The sequence below is a fragment of the Sciurus vulgaris genome, assembly GCF_902686455.1.
Source record: "Sciurus vulgaris genome assembly, chromosome: 3".
Taxonomy (NCBI): domain Eukaryota; kingdom Metazoa; phylum Chordata; class Mammalia; order Rodentia; family Sciuridae; genus Sciurus; species Sciurus vulgaris.
Genome location: NC_136463.1, coordinates 127,213,834 through 127,228,111, shown reverse-complemented (window position 1 = coordinate 127,228,111; position 14,278 = coordinate 127,213,834). Strand labels below are relative to the sequence as shown.

Below are 14,278 nucleotides of genomic sequence, written 5' to 3'. Positions count from 1 at the left end.
AGGATTTGTGGGCTCTACTGAAACATTACACAAGATCATGTTTATAAAGCACTTGGCACAGAGTGAGCCATAGTTAATTATTACTAGTCCTAAAAGCGGAGGAGAGAAGAAAGGCACAAAAGAGAAGGGAGAAAGTGACTAGTTAGGTGATCCAGATAAGCATACACAAAAAGGCTTCTAGGGAGAAGTCTAGGGAAGAACATGGGTCCAGGAATGTAGTCCCCGGTCTATGGTTATCTTCCTGTGGCCTTGACCTCCACCACAGTTGGCCAGGGGCCAAGTTCTGGGCACTTAGGTTGGACACCACAGTTTCTGACCAGCTTGGAGTTTCTTCACATTCCAGGGCCTGTCTACCACGTAAAAATCAACAAGGCTGACCTGAATTAGTGTTCCTCAAACTCTCGCAAGGTGCGACATCCTTTTATTTAATTAATTAATTAATTAATTAATTAATTAATTAATTTATCTATTTATCTATTTATTTATTTATTTTTCATGTGAACATTAGAATTTTATTTGTGTTTAAAATTTTAAACAGTTAAACAGATTGTAAATTGTGAGGCATAGTATATTTGCTTATAGGGGAACATTTTATTTTATTTTTATTTTTCAAATCATTTTATTAAATGAGGGATGTTTACATGTGCTACAGTGTTTTTGCCTTACCCTTGTTCCAGTAGACTGGAAAATTTCCCCAAAGTTAGATCTCAAGGCTCTAATACCAAAGAATTAACCAAGTTTTTTATTTTTTTCTGAAGCAATGGAAGTTTCCTCACGCTGCATTAGCATTCACCAAAAAAAAAAAAAGTAAAGGAAAAAAGAAAAAAAGACAGAAAAGAAACTATCTGGTATCTGTTTAATTATTGTGGTTATTGCCTGAGACTGTGCTAGAGAATATATTCCAGGCTTTTAGCAAATCGCATATAAAAATATATTAAAAATATAGTGCACCACGATCAACTGGGTTTTATCCCAGGGATTCAAGGTTGGTTCAACATCTGGAAATCAATAAATGTCATTCACTGTATCAACAGACTTAAAGTTCAGAATCACATGATTATTTTGATAGATGCAGAAAAAGCATTCGATAAAATACAGCACCCCTTCATGCTCAAAACACTAGAAAAAATAGGGATAGTGGGAACATTCCTTAACATTGTAAAGACCATCTACGCTAAGCCCATGACCAATATCATTCTAAATGGTGAAAAACTGAAAGCATTTCCCTAAAAACTGGAACAAGGCAGGGATGCCCTCTTTCACCACTTCTATTCAACATCGTCCTTGAAACTCTAGCCAGAGCAATTAGACAAACTAAAGAAATTAAAGGGATACGAATAGGAAAAGAAGAACTCAAACTATCCCTGTTCGCTGATGACATGATTATATATTTAGAGGAACCTGGAAATTCCACCAGAAAACTTTTAGAACTCATAAGTGAATTCAGTAAAGTAGCAGGTTACAAGATCAATGCTCATAAATCCAATGCATTTTTATACATAAGCGATGAATCTTCAGAAAGAGAAGTTAGGAAAACTACCCCATTCACAATAGCCTCGAAAAAAATAAAATACTTGGGAATCAATCTCACAAAAGAGGTGAAAGACCTCTACAATGAGAACTATACAACACTAAAGAAAGAAATTAAAGCGACATCCTTTTAAATGAAAAGAATCGGGGCTGTGATTGTGGCTCAGTGGTAGAGCGCCTGCATAGCACGTGTGAGGCACTGGGTTTGATCCTTAGCGCCACATAAAAATAAATAAATAAAATAAAGGTATTGTGTCCATCTACAAGTACAAAAATTTTTTTTAAAAAAGAATCATTATGTTCTCTGAGTATTGTTAAATTGCAATGTTTATGATGTGACTTCATTAAATACTCACTGAAGAGACCCCTTACCTTAAGAGTCCCTTCACCTATACGACCCTGGCAAATTTACAAACTAAATGTAAGCCAAATCCATCCTGAAATTAATGGGACATGAAGAGGACACTTTTTAAAACAAAGCTGCCCTTCTCATTAGGGATGCAGCCCCTCACCTCTTCAATTCTATTTTTTTCTCTGTTTGAACCACAGGGAAAACAAACTGCTGCCTATTGGGAGTTTGGGTATAAATATATTTCTTGGCATTAAGGTTTCTTCTCTTATTTTTGGACCACAAAACTAATGTTGGTACAAACAACAAAAACACAGACTTGAAGGCCGAAATTGCAGGGCAGTGCCCAGGTTTGAGGTAGCCCTACAGTTGACCCAGAATAGGTTCATTTTCTTTTCTTATTTATTTATTTTTTTGTACTGGGGATTGAAGTCAGGGGCACTCAACTACTGAGCCACATCCCCAGCTCTATTTTGTATTTTATTTAGTGACAGGGTCTCACTGCGTTGCTTAGTGCCTTGCCTTTGCTGAGGCTGGCTTTGAACTCGCAGTCCTCCTGTCTCAGCCTCCCGAGCTGCCGGGATTATAGGCGTGTGCCACCGTGCTCCGATCATGTTCATTTTTCACATTGCTCTTGGAAGACAAACACAAAACTTTTTTAAAAAGCTCTTAAAGAATATGTGACCACCAGAATTTATCTCTCCCTAGTCTGAGCAACACTGAACCAAGTGATTCCAAAATTCTTCCCAACTCTCTTACTTTTAAGAAGTTTGTCCTTGATGGTACTGCAGGCATAGTAGGTGCTCAATTTAATACTGGCTTAAGTTGATTACATCTTGGTCTATAAAATTATCCAATCCAATAATTTAAAAAATATTTTATTTGCATAATTTTCTTGGTATTGTTTTTATGAATGCCACATAAAAATATACATTAAAATTCAGTAAAATTTGCTTAAAAACACAAATCAGATTAAATACTAGAGAATAACAATGTGCTGAGGAGGTTCTGCCTAAACCCTGTTCTAAGAGAACTCGTTGCACCTGCAGCCTATGTGGCCCTGCTTTATCACTTGCCACTCTATCTCATCTTCACAGGTCACAACCATAAGGCCAGGGAGAGGACTTACCAACCGATGTCCACTGAACCATCTGTGACTTCTGAGGTCTGTCTAAACAACATAAGTTGCACCAAATATCTTCTCTGTCTTTGGGGACTTTGAGACATGGGTCTGGAAGGAATTTACCAGTTAAAGGTGACAGCAGCAGCTATACCTTCAGTTTAGGGGCAGCATGAGGGAGGAGGCCCTGCTGGTGCACCTGGGGCATGGGACAGCTCACGGGACCTGTGCCAGGGAAGCAGAGGCTTGGGAAGCAGTGCATGCTGGGGTGACTGAGTCACATTAATGGTGGAACACGAGGGCAGGGGGCCAGCTACCCTCCCAGCCTGTAAAGACACCTCAAAGCTCATCCATGCTCCAGCTTATCTTTATGGGTCCTACCCTATTATGGTTCCATTTCTTGGAGTACCTTGAACAAATAGCTAAACTCTCTAAGCCTCAGTTTCCTCAGTGGTAAAATGGAGATAATAATAATGCTATTTTGTTGGGCTAGTGTGACAATTAATTGGGGAATTTAGAACCCAGTTTGGCACATACATAGTGAGCATTCCATAAATGTTAACTGTATTCACAATTATAACTTTATTTATTTATTTATTGCGGTGCTGGGAATTGAACCCAGGGCCTTGACAGGCAAGCACTCTACCAACCAAGCTATTTCCCCAGCCCTTCCACAATATATTTTATACCATGATGCAATAAGTTCAAATGTGCTTGAACTTTTCTTTTGTTGGCAGCACTGGGGATTGAACCCAGGGCCTTGTGCATGCTAGGCAAATGCATGCTCAGCCTGGGACTGTTTCTTGTAGTAAAACTTCAGTATAACAAATAGCCACTATTGTTCTACTTTTTAACTTCACTTCCTTAGAACTTCCTCTGTGTTGCAGAAGAAGGATGTGATTTCGAAAATTGACATTGTCTTAGTCTGTTTGGGCTGTGATAAGAAATTATCATAGACGGGGTGGTCTAAACAAAAGAAAGTCATTTCTCACAATTCTGGAGGTTGGGAAGTCCAATACTAGGGTACCAGCATGTTGGTTTCTGGCGAGGGCCTCTTCTGGGTTGCAAACTATCAACTTCCTGCTGTACCTCCTATGGAAGAGAGGAGGGACGGGGAGAGAATGAGGGGAAACCTCATTGCTACGAAAGGTCTCATCTTCAAATATCACACTAGGGACAAGGTCTCAATATATGACTTTGAGGGGTATAAACATAAAATCCATAACAACCATCTAGCATAGTAAACTGAATTTGAAAATTTGAAAAAAATAAGACAGTGATTTGCTGTAATGACCCAAATTGAAAGAAGGGTCATTGTTGAGTATGCCATATTGAATTCAGGAACCCATGACTTTTAGTTTCAGACAAAGACACAGGATAATAAAACTAGGTCCTGAGAACTTCAAGTCCAAAGAAATTGGGGAACTTGAAGTTCAAGAACCTCAGGGAAGGGTGACATGCAGACAGGGGAAGTGGGGAGTGAGATGGGATGCAGAAGGAAGCCAAGAACTAGCCAAGGAATTTCTACTGTTTTGACTATCCAGAAAAAAATTATTTCTACCCCACAAATAAGTGATTTTTCTTTTCCCATTTTATGTTTCAATCTCTCTCTCTCTCTCTCTCTCTTTTTTCTTCAAATTTCCAATTTAGTTTATAGGGAAATACTCCGCTTACCTCTGAGACTTGTATTTGCACAATCAATGGAAATCAGAGAAAAAATAGAGCCAACCCTTTACTCACACAGATGTTCAGCTCAATTGTTTGAACTGAGCGTGAAAACTTACCGTACAGACATCTTTATTAGAAACATATATTGCATAAAACTCAGAGGAAACCAAAACAGGCCTGATGAAAGAAAGAGGAAATCTACTGCCCTTGCACTCTGCCGTCTAGAATCATTTACTCACCTGTGAAATCCACACAGACTCTCCCAACCCAAGAAGTTTCAACTGCATCATTAACATCAGTGTTAACTCAGCCCACCGATCTCATGATCACCAGTCTCACAAGCAGTTAAGCAGTTCGCAAATCCTGGGCTTCCAGAAGAACCGTGCATTCTCCCACCCTGAAGTGGGCTGACCTGCATAAGCCAGAGGATATTCCAGAAGTGACTGGATGTGACTTCTGAGGCTAGGTCATTAGAGATATTGTGGCTCTCCTATTACCCTTTCAGATCACTCTCTCTCGATGAGTCCACCACGCATGTGGATCCTAGAGCAGGTGGAAATATCCATATGGGGAGGAACTGAACATCCTGCCAACAGCCAGCACATCTCAGGAACCATTTTGGAGGCAGATCCTCCAGCTCCAGTCAAGCCTTCAGATGACTATGGCTCAGTCAATACCTCGACTGACACTTCACTGGAACCCAAGTCAGAGTCCACCAGCTAAGCCACTCTTGAAGTCCTGACCCACACAAGATGGCATGAGAAAAGAAGTGTTTATTCTAGGTCACTAAGTCTTGGGGAGGTTTTGTTACAGAAAGTCATAGCTATTAACAATGTCAGTAATAAAAACATAGTTGTTCTTGAAGAATATTTGTATGACATACATTGGATATTTCACTTTCATTCTTTAATTCACTCTTCAGAAAATTTATGGAGAACTCATTTGGCCAGGTGGCTGACATTCAGGAATAAATATAGTTTGCTGCTTTCTAGAAGCTCACAGTCTGGGAAGCTGGGGGTGGAGTTGGAGGTGGCATAAATGCCATAAACTCCATCAGTGCCTGTAACAGATGTCACTTATGCCCTTGCTTCAATATCACATTTTCAGTTTTCATCTGTGATCTGGGGACATCAAGTTTGGCGGTGACTCCAGTGGTTGAAGAGAATGCTCATCAGTTCCTGCCGCATGATTGTTTTGGGTTTTAATAAGAGTGATCAATACCATCAGCTCCCCCTTTAAATGCTAATGAATGCTTTAACACAGCAGATGCAGACATACAGTACACTGCAGATTAAAATTAGGCTCGAAATTAAATTGCTTACACATAGCAAAGGAGCCAGTTTGGACATCTTGATAATCAGCCACAACCAGCTGACAAATCTTGAATTGTCCCTACACCAACACACAAAGCCTCTCCCAGTCTCAGCCAGATCAGCCATCATCAAGCAGCTAATGAGGGGACCTGGGGCCTCTGGGCAGGAGGAAGGAAAACTGCCAGGTCAGACTTTCAGAAGGGCTTCGCCTGTGTTTGGAAGCAGACACAGAAGGACTGTAGAGCGCACAAGGATTAGGAACAACCTAGACTCATTAAAAAGACAGATCTTGGGCCTCTGGCAAGGAAAGCCATACAGTGAGATTCTGTAAATGTCTAAAAGAGTTATCTCTCTAAGTGAACATTTCTTGAACTTATTCAACATTTAAAAATTTTCTGTTCCTGTGATGTGTTTATCAAGAGCCTACATTTATATTGCTATGTGGAATGTAGAAATTAAAAATGGAAATTGAACAGGGTTCACTATGATGCAAAGAGTAGCTTCTTGTGAAAAAACAGACTGGCCTTTTTCCTTGGGAGCCTTTGGACACCCAGAACCTGCTCTTAGTAACATACCATCCAAAGGAATCATTGTCTGAGAGTTGTACTCAGCGGCCAACTCACATTGGTAAAGCTCACAAGAAACTGATGTATAAAATCAGAATGGCAATTATTATTTTTTATGTCTTAAATTACTAATTTGACCAATTGTGGATTGATAGGCTTTTCTTTTTCTTTAATAGATAATGCTACATTGAAAACCCATAAGCATGGCAATTATTTTAATATTAGACCTGCCTCTTGTTGAATTGGACACTTCTATTGAAGTTCATTTAATGAGTATCCAATTAGAACAAGAATTTAGAGAACTTGATGGTTTGTAAGCCTGATTAATCCATCAATCAATTAATCCATTTACTTAACAAATAGATGAGTACTGACTATGTTTTAGAGAAATACTGGTGACCAAGGCAGGCACAATCCCTGCCTTCATGAAGCTAATGGTCTAGTGAAGACAGAAAAGCAAGTCTGGGGACAAGTATAATAGAGAGAGATAAATTCCATCCATGTAAACACAAGGGGCAGGGCTGACTCAGGCCTGGGGATCAGGAAAGTTTTCCTGGAGGTAGGATAACTTAGACCAACAGGGGAAGTCAGTTGTGGGGGAGAACCAAGCTCTGAAGGCAAGAGAGAGCGAGGGGTGGATTTCAGTGTGCTGCACTGTGATGTTTGACTGATTCACCTTGGGGACAAGGCAAATGGTGGCCTAGAATTTGTTTGGAGAACCTGGGTCACGTGACATCTTCACACGTGTTCATATTTTTGAGACTGAGTGCATTCTCATGTCACTTTGGAAGTTCTTGCCGGTCCTGCTTACAGAGCCACCGTGTGTGACTGGTGGGTTGTGTCCTGCGTGAAAGGCTTGCATGGCACGGCTGGATGCTGAAGCTGAGTGAGAGGCGGCGAGGTCATGGGGAAGACAGTTCTCTGGTAGAGTGGAGAAACCGGAACATGGTTATTGATATTAAATCTTGAGTTTTGAACCAACTGTGAGGTTACAAGTCCTTTTCATTATTTGACTCTGGGATTTGGTCATGCATTTATTTATCTGCTGATTAAGCAAAGAGAAAAGGCAGGAGAGTGAGAAGCCGTTGGCATCTGATACATCTAAGCCTTGTAAGTTTTGACCATGGATTTGGCACTTTTTCTACCTCAACAACCTCCAAAACCAGTCCCAGTAATATCATACAAGAAAGCAAAGAGCTGGGGCCAGGGGTGATGTCCTTCATTGCCTAAGGACAACCTGACCCCACAGCTTCTCAAATCTAACAATGGCAAGAGACTTTTAGAGGCCTCCTAAGTACAGTCTCTAGAATTTCAAATTTCAATGATGCTGCATCCAGAATAAGCTGGCACGTTCACCTCAAGGTCTTTACAACCAAGCAATTCCTGAGAGTCAGAATTTCAGAAGCATAGCATACCTGTGCCAACTTGTTGTGGTGAAAGGAAACATTATAAAGAAGGGCCTTGGGACGCTTATAAAATATTCTGGCAAGTCTGAATTGGAGAAGGTACAGTGAAGTCAGAATGCTTCCATGAGTAAATATATTTTTTAGTTATAGGTGGACACAATATTTATTTTATTTTTATGTGGTGCTGAGGATTAAACCCAGGGCCTCAAGTGTGCTAGGCAAGCACTCTACCACTGAGCCACAATCTCAGCCCTATCCAGGGTTTTTGATCATGCCATTTTGAACTATTTGACATTGTGACCTCACTGTTTTGACCCCAGGATATTTGACTCTGCATTTGTGGATAAAAAATTTAAAAAAAATTTTTTTAGTGACAATGGACCTTTATTTGTTTGTTTTAAATTTACATGTGGTGCTGAGGCTTGAACCCAGTGCCTCACACGTGCTAGGCAAGTATTCTTTCATTGAGCCACAGCCTCAGCCCAGATAAAACACTTTGATCAAAAGTATAAAAGTATTGAGGAATATTTTTGTCAAGAACTTCATGAAGTGAATGTCATTATGTGAACTGAATTTCCTGCTTAACTATCTAATAAAATGTCATTTCCCATATCTGTATTGTTTTTTATTATACTTATTTTTCCTCATAGGATCAGTCCCTTTCAAGTTTTATTTATTTATTTATTTTTTTGTTTTTGGTGGTGGTTGTTGTTTTTAGCAGTACTTGGAATTGAACCCAGGGCCTTGAGTATGCTAGGAAAGTACTACATCCCTAGCCCTTTATTTTATTTTGTGACAGTTGCCCAGGCTGGCCTTGAACTTGTGATCCTCCTGTTTCAGTTTCCTAAGTAGCAAGGATTATAGGCATGTGTTGCCATGCTCAGCTTCAACTTAAATTTTAGAATGAAGATTTAATATATCAATTTTTTTGTTTCATATTGAATTGGACCAATTACTTTGAGTTTTCTTTTATAGCTAGTTTCTTAAGTAATTTTCCCAGGATATATTTTGCTGTTCTAAATTTTATTGTCAATTGTTTTAAACACTGCAGTTTAAATTTCTGAGCTATATTCATTATAAATTGGTTGAAAATAATTGATAGTTTGTATTTCTTTTTTTCTCCCTGTGCTGGGGATCGAATTCAGGGCCTTGTACATGTTAGGCAAGTTTTCTCCCAGTGAGGTATATCTCCAGCCCCTATAGTTATTTCTAAAGAAGTTCTTTTTTTTTTTTTTTTTGGAGCCAAGCACTGTGGTGCACACCTGTAATACCAGCAGCTCAGGAGGCTGAGACAGGAGGATTGCAAGTTCAAAGCCAGCCTCAGCAAAAGCAAGGCACTTAAAAACTCAGTGAGACCCCGTCTCTTAAATAAAACACAAAATAGGACTGGGGATGTGACTCAGTGGTCAAGTGCCCCTGAATTCAATCCCTGGTTGTAGATGGACACAATATCTTTATTTTTATGTGGTGCTGAGGGTCGAACCCAGTGCCTCACACATGCAAAGCAAGTACTCTACTACTGAGCTAAAATCCCAGCCCATTTGAAGAAGTTCTCGATTAAAAAACAAAGAACAAAAATCAAAACCAAAAAACAAACAACAACAGCAACAAAAACCACAGTTCTACAGTTTTAAGGATTATTCAATTATTCTGGATAAGTTATTGTACTGCTAATCCAGTGATTTTATTTTATTTTTTTTAAATTTTAAGTTGTAGATGGACAAAATACCTTTATTTATATTTTTTTATGTGGTGCTGGGGATCAAGCCCAGTGCCTCACATGCACTAGGCAAGCACTCTACCACTGAGCCACATCCCCAGACCCAATCCAGTGATTTTCTGCAAAGAGGAAAACACTTTGCTTTCTCTGGGCTTTGACTAAAAGAAGAACTAACTCTATGGTAGCAACTGACATTAAATTTAGCAGTTCTAGATTAACTCTGAAGCCTATTGAGGGACCACCAAATATCTACATTTGGAGGTGCTTTGTTGAAGATGCCAAGATATAATCTCTGGATTTTTTCCAACTATAAGTTTTTCTCCTAAAATTTATCTTTCTATTCTCTCTCTCTCTTGTCTCTCTCTTTGGTGGGGGGTGTCTTAACCTCAATCTGTTGCAACTAATATAGTTCCTGATTGCTGGTGACTACTTTATTTTATTTTATAATATTAGGGATTGCACATGCTAAGCACATGCTCACCTACTGAGCTATGTCCCCAGCCCCTATTTATTTAATTTATTTTATTTTTTTGGCAACTGATTCTTTGTGGTGGTGTCAGGGAGATCTGCTTGCAAATTCCTGCTCTGTGCTTGACGTACGTTCATCTTTCAACCTGGCAAGCCACTTTTGGTGAATAAGCATCATTAGAATCAAAAGCAAAGACAGAACATCTAACTCTTATTATTTCTTCACAATCAAGGAGCAGACTGCAGATGTTCATGTTTTGATTTTGACTGGGAGAACTGATGCTGACAAGAATTTTTCCATGAGATATTACAAAGTGGTCAGTTCTGTGGGCTGCTTGACTAACTTCTTTGTGGTCACCTTCTGCATTAAAATGGCTGAGACCATGGAGTCATTTGAAGATCAGCTTGGATTCTCTAAGCCCTGGCTCCAGAAAGCAAGATGAGGCAAGGGGCACCAAGCACACCATCATCTGAATGAACAGCACCTTTTAAACCAGTCATCAGCAGTTCCCCAGGATGCACATTTTATTTAGTAATTAAAGCCATACTCTGCTTCTTTCAGAGTGACTGAGCCAAGACTGTGCTTGACTACTTATCCAACAATTCTAATTGAAGAAAATATTTTATTGCTTACTTGGAAACAGCGTGATATTAGGATGCCATACTTTGTGTTAATCTGCTTTTCTTTAAATTTAACATGAACAAAGGACAAAGGGGGAAAATAATTGAAAAAAGATTGTGGTTGATAGAAATAAGCTTTGTGAGAAAGGATCCCAGTGGAGAAGGCTTAGAAATTTTGGAAGAAGTTGGTTGCCCGTGACAAAAATGAGTGCTGGGCCAGGGAATCTCACCACTCTCCTTGCTCTGCCCGTAACTGAGAAGGCAGAGAGGAGGCTTAGATAAAGGCAAGTTGTTGAATCAATGTTTAGGTTGGGGCAACTTCCCTTGTAAATGAAGGTCATTTCCTATAACCCTGACTTTGATGCCACCAAATCCAGTTTTCTCCAGCAAGTCCCAAGTACTGTGTTAGAGCAGGGCGACTCCTCTGAGGACCCACCCATGTACTTTAATGACAAGGTTCCTATTAAACGAGAACTCACCCCCACAGAATTATGCATGTGTCATCTAGATTTCAACAGAGCATTGAGAATCCTAGGAAGGGCAGAGGACACTTGATGTTTAGGGCTAGTGAATGCTGAACAGAATCCCAGATACTGAAAGCAATGTTTATTTGATGTGTTTGTTGCCACCTGACTTTTTGATTTGTAAAATATGAAGAACTTCATATTTAAGTTGAATTCCTGTCTTGAACTGCAAACAGTTTCCTCTCTATCCCCCACTACTTAGAGCAGGGCTGGTATTTACCGTTTTGTTCTAACAATGATGCTAGTAATTTAAATTTTCTCTGATTTTTAACTTGTGATGTTATTTTTCTGTGCTCCGTTTTCTTTTAGATTTTAGATTTCTGACATCACAAGAGACTGCTGTTTTTACCTCTTTGGCAAAATGTAGAAAACAATACTCAAAAGAACCCCTGAGAGCTTCAGAAAGAATTACAAACCTCCTAAGCAATTTAGGTCTTTGGTGTCTGAGGAATCGTAGTGAATGACATGCATCAAGATCAACCTTAAATTCAATAACCCTTTTTATTACCTAAAATGGACAAGTCAGACCAGTTCATTTGTGACCATGATAGAAACACAAATACTTTACTCAAATAAATACTAACTAGCAGGGTTGAGATGCGGGTGAGATAAGTGAGACACACACTTTGGGCAACCATATAAAAAACTCAAGATGAACAAAAAATCTAAAGTTTAAATAAATACAGGATCAGTAATGGTGTCTTGCTGAGCCATCCTGGAGCCTTAGACAGAAAGAAAAATTCAATATTACTGTTCCTGTCTTTATCTGGAACTCTGATTTTTTGTTGACCTCACCTCCTTGCCTTGGTCCCAGTCCTGGTAACAAGAATGTCAATGCTTAGGGTAAAGAGGTGGCAGAGCCCCTCCTCCAACAAGATTCATTCAGGGGAGAAAAGATGTATAGTTATTTTCAAGACTAGTTACCACTACTAGGTCACCGACATCCATAATTTTGGCCCTGGTTTGGCTGTAGTTTCAATTAGAAGGTTTTCCCAATCTAAAACGTGGAAGGGTTGTGGGTTTGGTAATTGAACCTGAAGCCATCCTGTTATGAAAATCCACTGCAGGAAAAAAGGAAACACTTGTTCAGAAAAACTCGCCTTGGTCAGTTCATCAAAAGTTTCTCCGCCCACGGTAGTTTCCTCTGGCCCTTTCTTTGTTAGTCTTGGCAGGAGAGGGCCTGTGGGGCTTCTTCCGGTATTCCACTTTAGTCCATCCTCCTTCGCTCACTTTGCTTTCCTCTTCACTGGCTTTGGAGTCAGTCTCAGGGTGCAAAGGCATCCCTGGGATGGTCCTGGGTACATGACGGTCATTTGGGCTTCTCTTGAAGTCAGGTGACTGGTGAGTACTAAGTGCTGACTGGGACAACCCGTAGAATTTTCCAGAATATCTTTCTCTTGAAGGAGTGGAATGTTGACTTTTCCCACCGTATCTTCCTCTGGGGGAAGAATTGAGTGATAAACTACCACGGTCGTATTTGTTCCTGTTTCTGTCTGAGTAGCGGCCCCTCTCTGAAGAGCTGTCAGTGTTGAGACTGGAGAAGCCACTGTCCCTGGAGTTGAGATGCAGAGAGGAGAAGTTTTTGGTCAGCCCATACTGAGTCGGGGAGGAGCTTCGGGACTGGTTGATAGGAGTGATCTGTTGATACTTAATGGGCCCCTGGGTCCGTCTCACAGCAGCAGCATAGGAATCTTGGTTGTCAAAGTATGGGAAGAACGATGACCCCAGAATAGGATTGCTCTGGGAACGCTGCAGAGAAGTGTTGGATGCAATCTGCCGCATCCTCAGCGTATCTAACCACTGGCAGTCAGCACCTGCAAGAGAAATGGAAATGAGCATCCTCCAAGCCACCCTAAAGCTGCATGCTTAATTCACAAGCCTGTCTCAGAGAAACACAAGGCTGTTTGGGACACTCTAAGTTTTACCATTCATAGAGATTCTAGTTGAGGCACAGGGCATTTCCTTTATTAGTACCTTTTTTTTTTTTTTTTTTTTTTTTTGAATAAGGACATTGGCACTGAGTATAGGTCACATGTCACACACTTGGCATAGTTCGATCCTTTCAAAAGTTTCTCAGGTAAATACTAGTAATCAAAAAAAAAAAAAAAAATTACGAATACTCTTGTTCCATAAATGAGGAAGCTTGAAGTGTCAGGTAACGTGCCCAAGTTCACTCACTGAATAACCCCAGCTCCTTCTGCATGTCAGACCCATCTTCTTCCTATGGAGTTGTGTTTTCACTTCTAGAAATTGCTGTTTGTATTTGGGTGTCAGGGGCATGTTTTATAAACTAAAGGCTTTTTGCCAACCCTGTGCTTTTAAACCCTCAAGGACCCAAAAGCAGATAAAAGCAATAAAGTTCAAAGGTGCAGACGACTGGAGTGTTGGGAAGCAAGACAGTGCATCTCCGGAAGAGAGCGGCCTGCAGGTCAGCAAGGAGGAGAGCTTTCAGTATTAGAAATGAAGCTTCATGGCAGGTGGAAAGAAATTAGGGTAGGAAGAAGCTTAATTAGCAAGGACCACTTAGTACGCTGTCCTTCAGTGACCAAGCAAGTTCCTTACACTGGGATCTCTCCTGTCTTCCCAGGGCCTGAACTGTGCTGCCACAGCTCAGAGCTCCAGGTGGTGCTCCCTGCTACATTTCTCCCCCTTCTCTTGTCCTGCTCATGCTGATGGAACTCTCTAGAGGGGAGAAGCACATGCTCCCTTCTCTCTGCCAGTAAGTGGCCTCCCTCTCTGCCTGGGCACAGACAATCAGCACCCTGGGGTTGAGGGACTTCTGCTGACACTGGTGGCCTGTGCACAGGAAATCCTCACAGGCTTCAATCAACCTCAGTGCCTTCTTTTGTTGTGTACCTGTGTTTTACCACAACAAAATGCATACATTTTTAAGTGTACAGTTCAGAAATGATGAGTGTATTCACATTGTTGCACAACAGATCTCTAAATGGTTTCTTCTTGCAACATGGAAACTCTGTACCCACCAAACACCA

At 40.4% G+C, this 14,278-nt stretch overlaps 1 protein-coding gene across 1 annotated transcript in view; it reads right to left on the bottom strand.

Annotated features, from left to right (window-relative positions):
• Positions 1 to 4,620: 4,620 nt before the first annotated feature.
• The window catches only part of MAP3K20 (mitogen-activated protein kinase kinase kinase 20), a 171,912-nt gene continuing 162,254 nt past the window's right edge, over positions 4,621 to 14,278 (bottom strand). Inside the window, exon 20 of the mRNA XM_079135021.1 lies at positions 4,621 to 13,099. Within this exon, the coding sequence (XP_078991147.1) occupies positions 12,399 to 13,099 (701 nt within the window). The 3' untranslated portion in view covers positions 4,621 to 12,398. The remainder of the gene's footprint in view (positions 13,100 to 14,278) is intronic.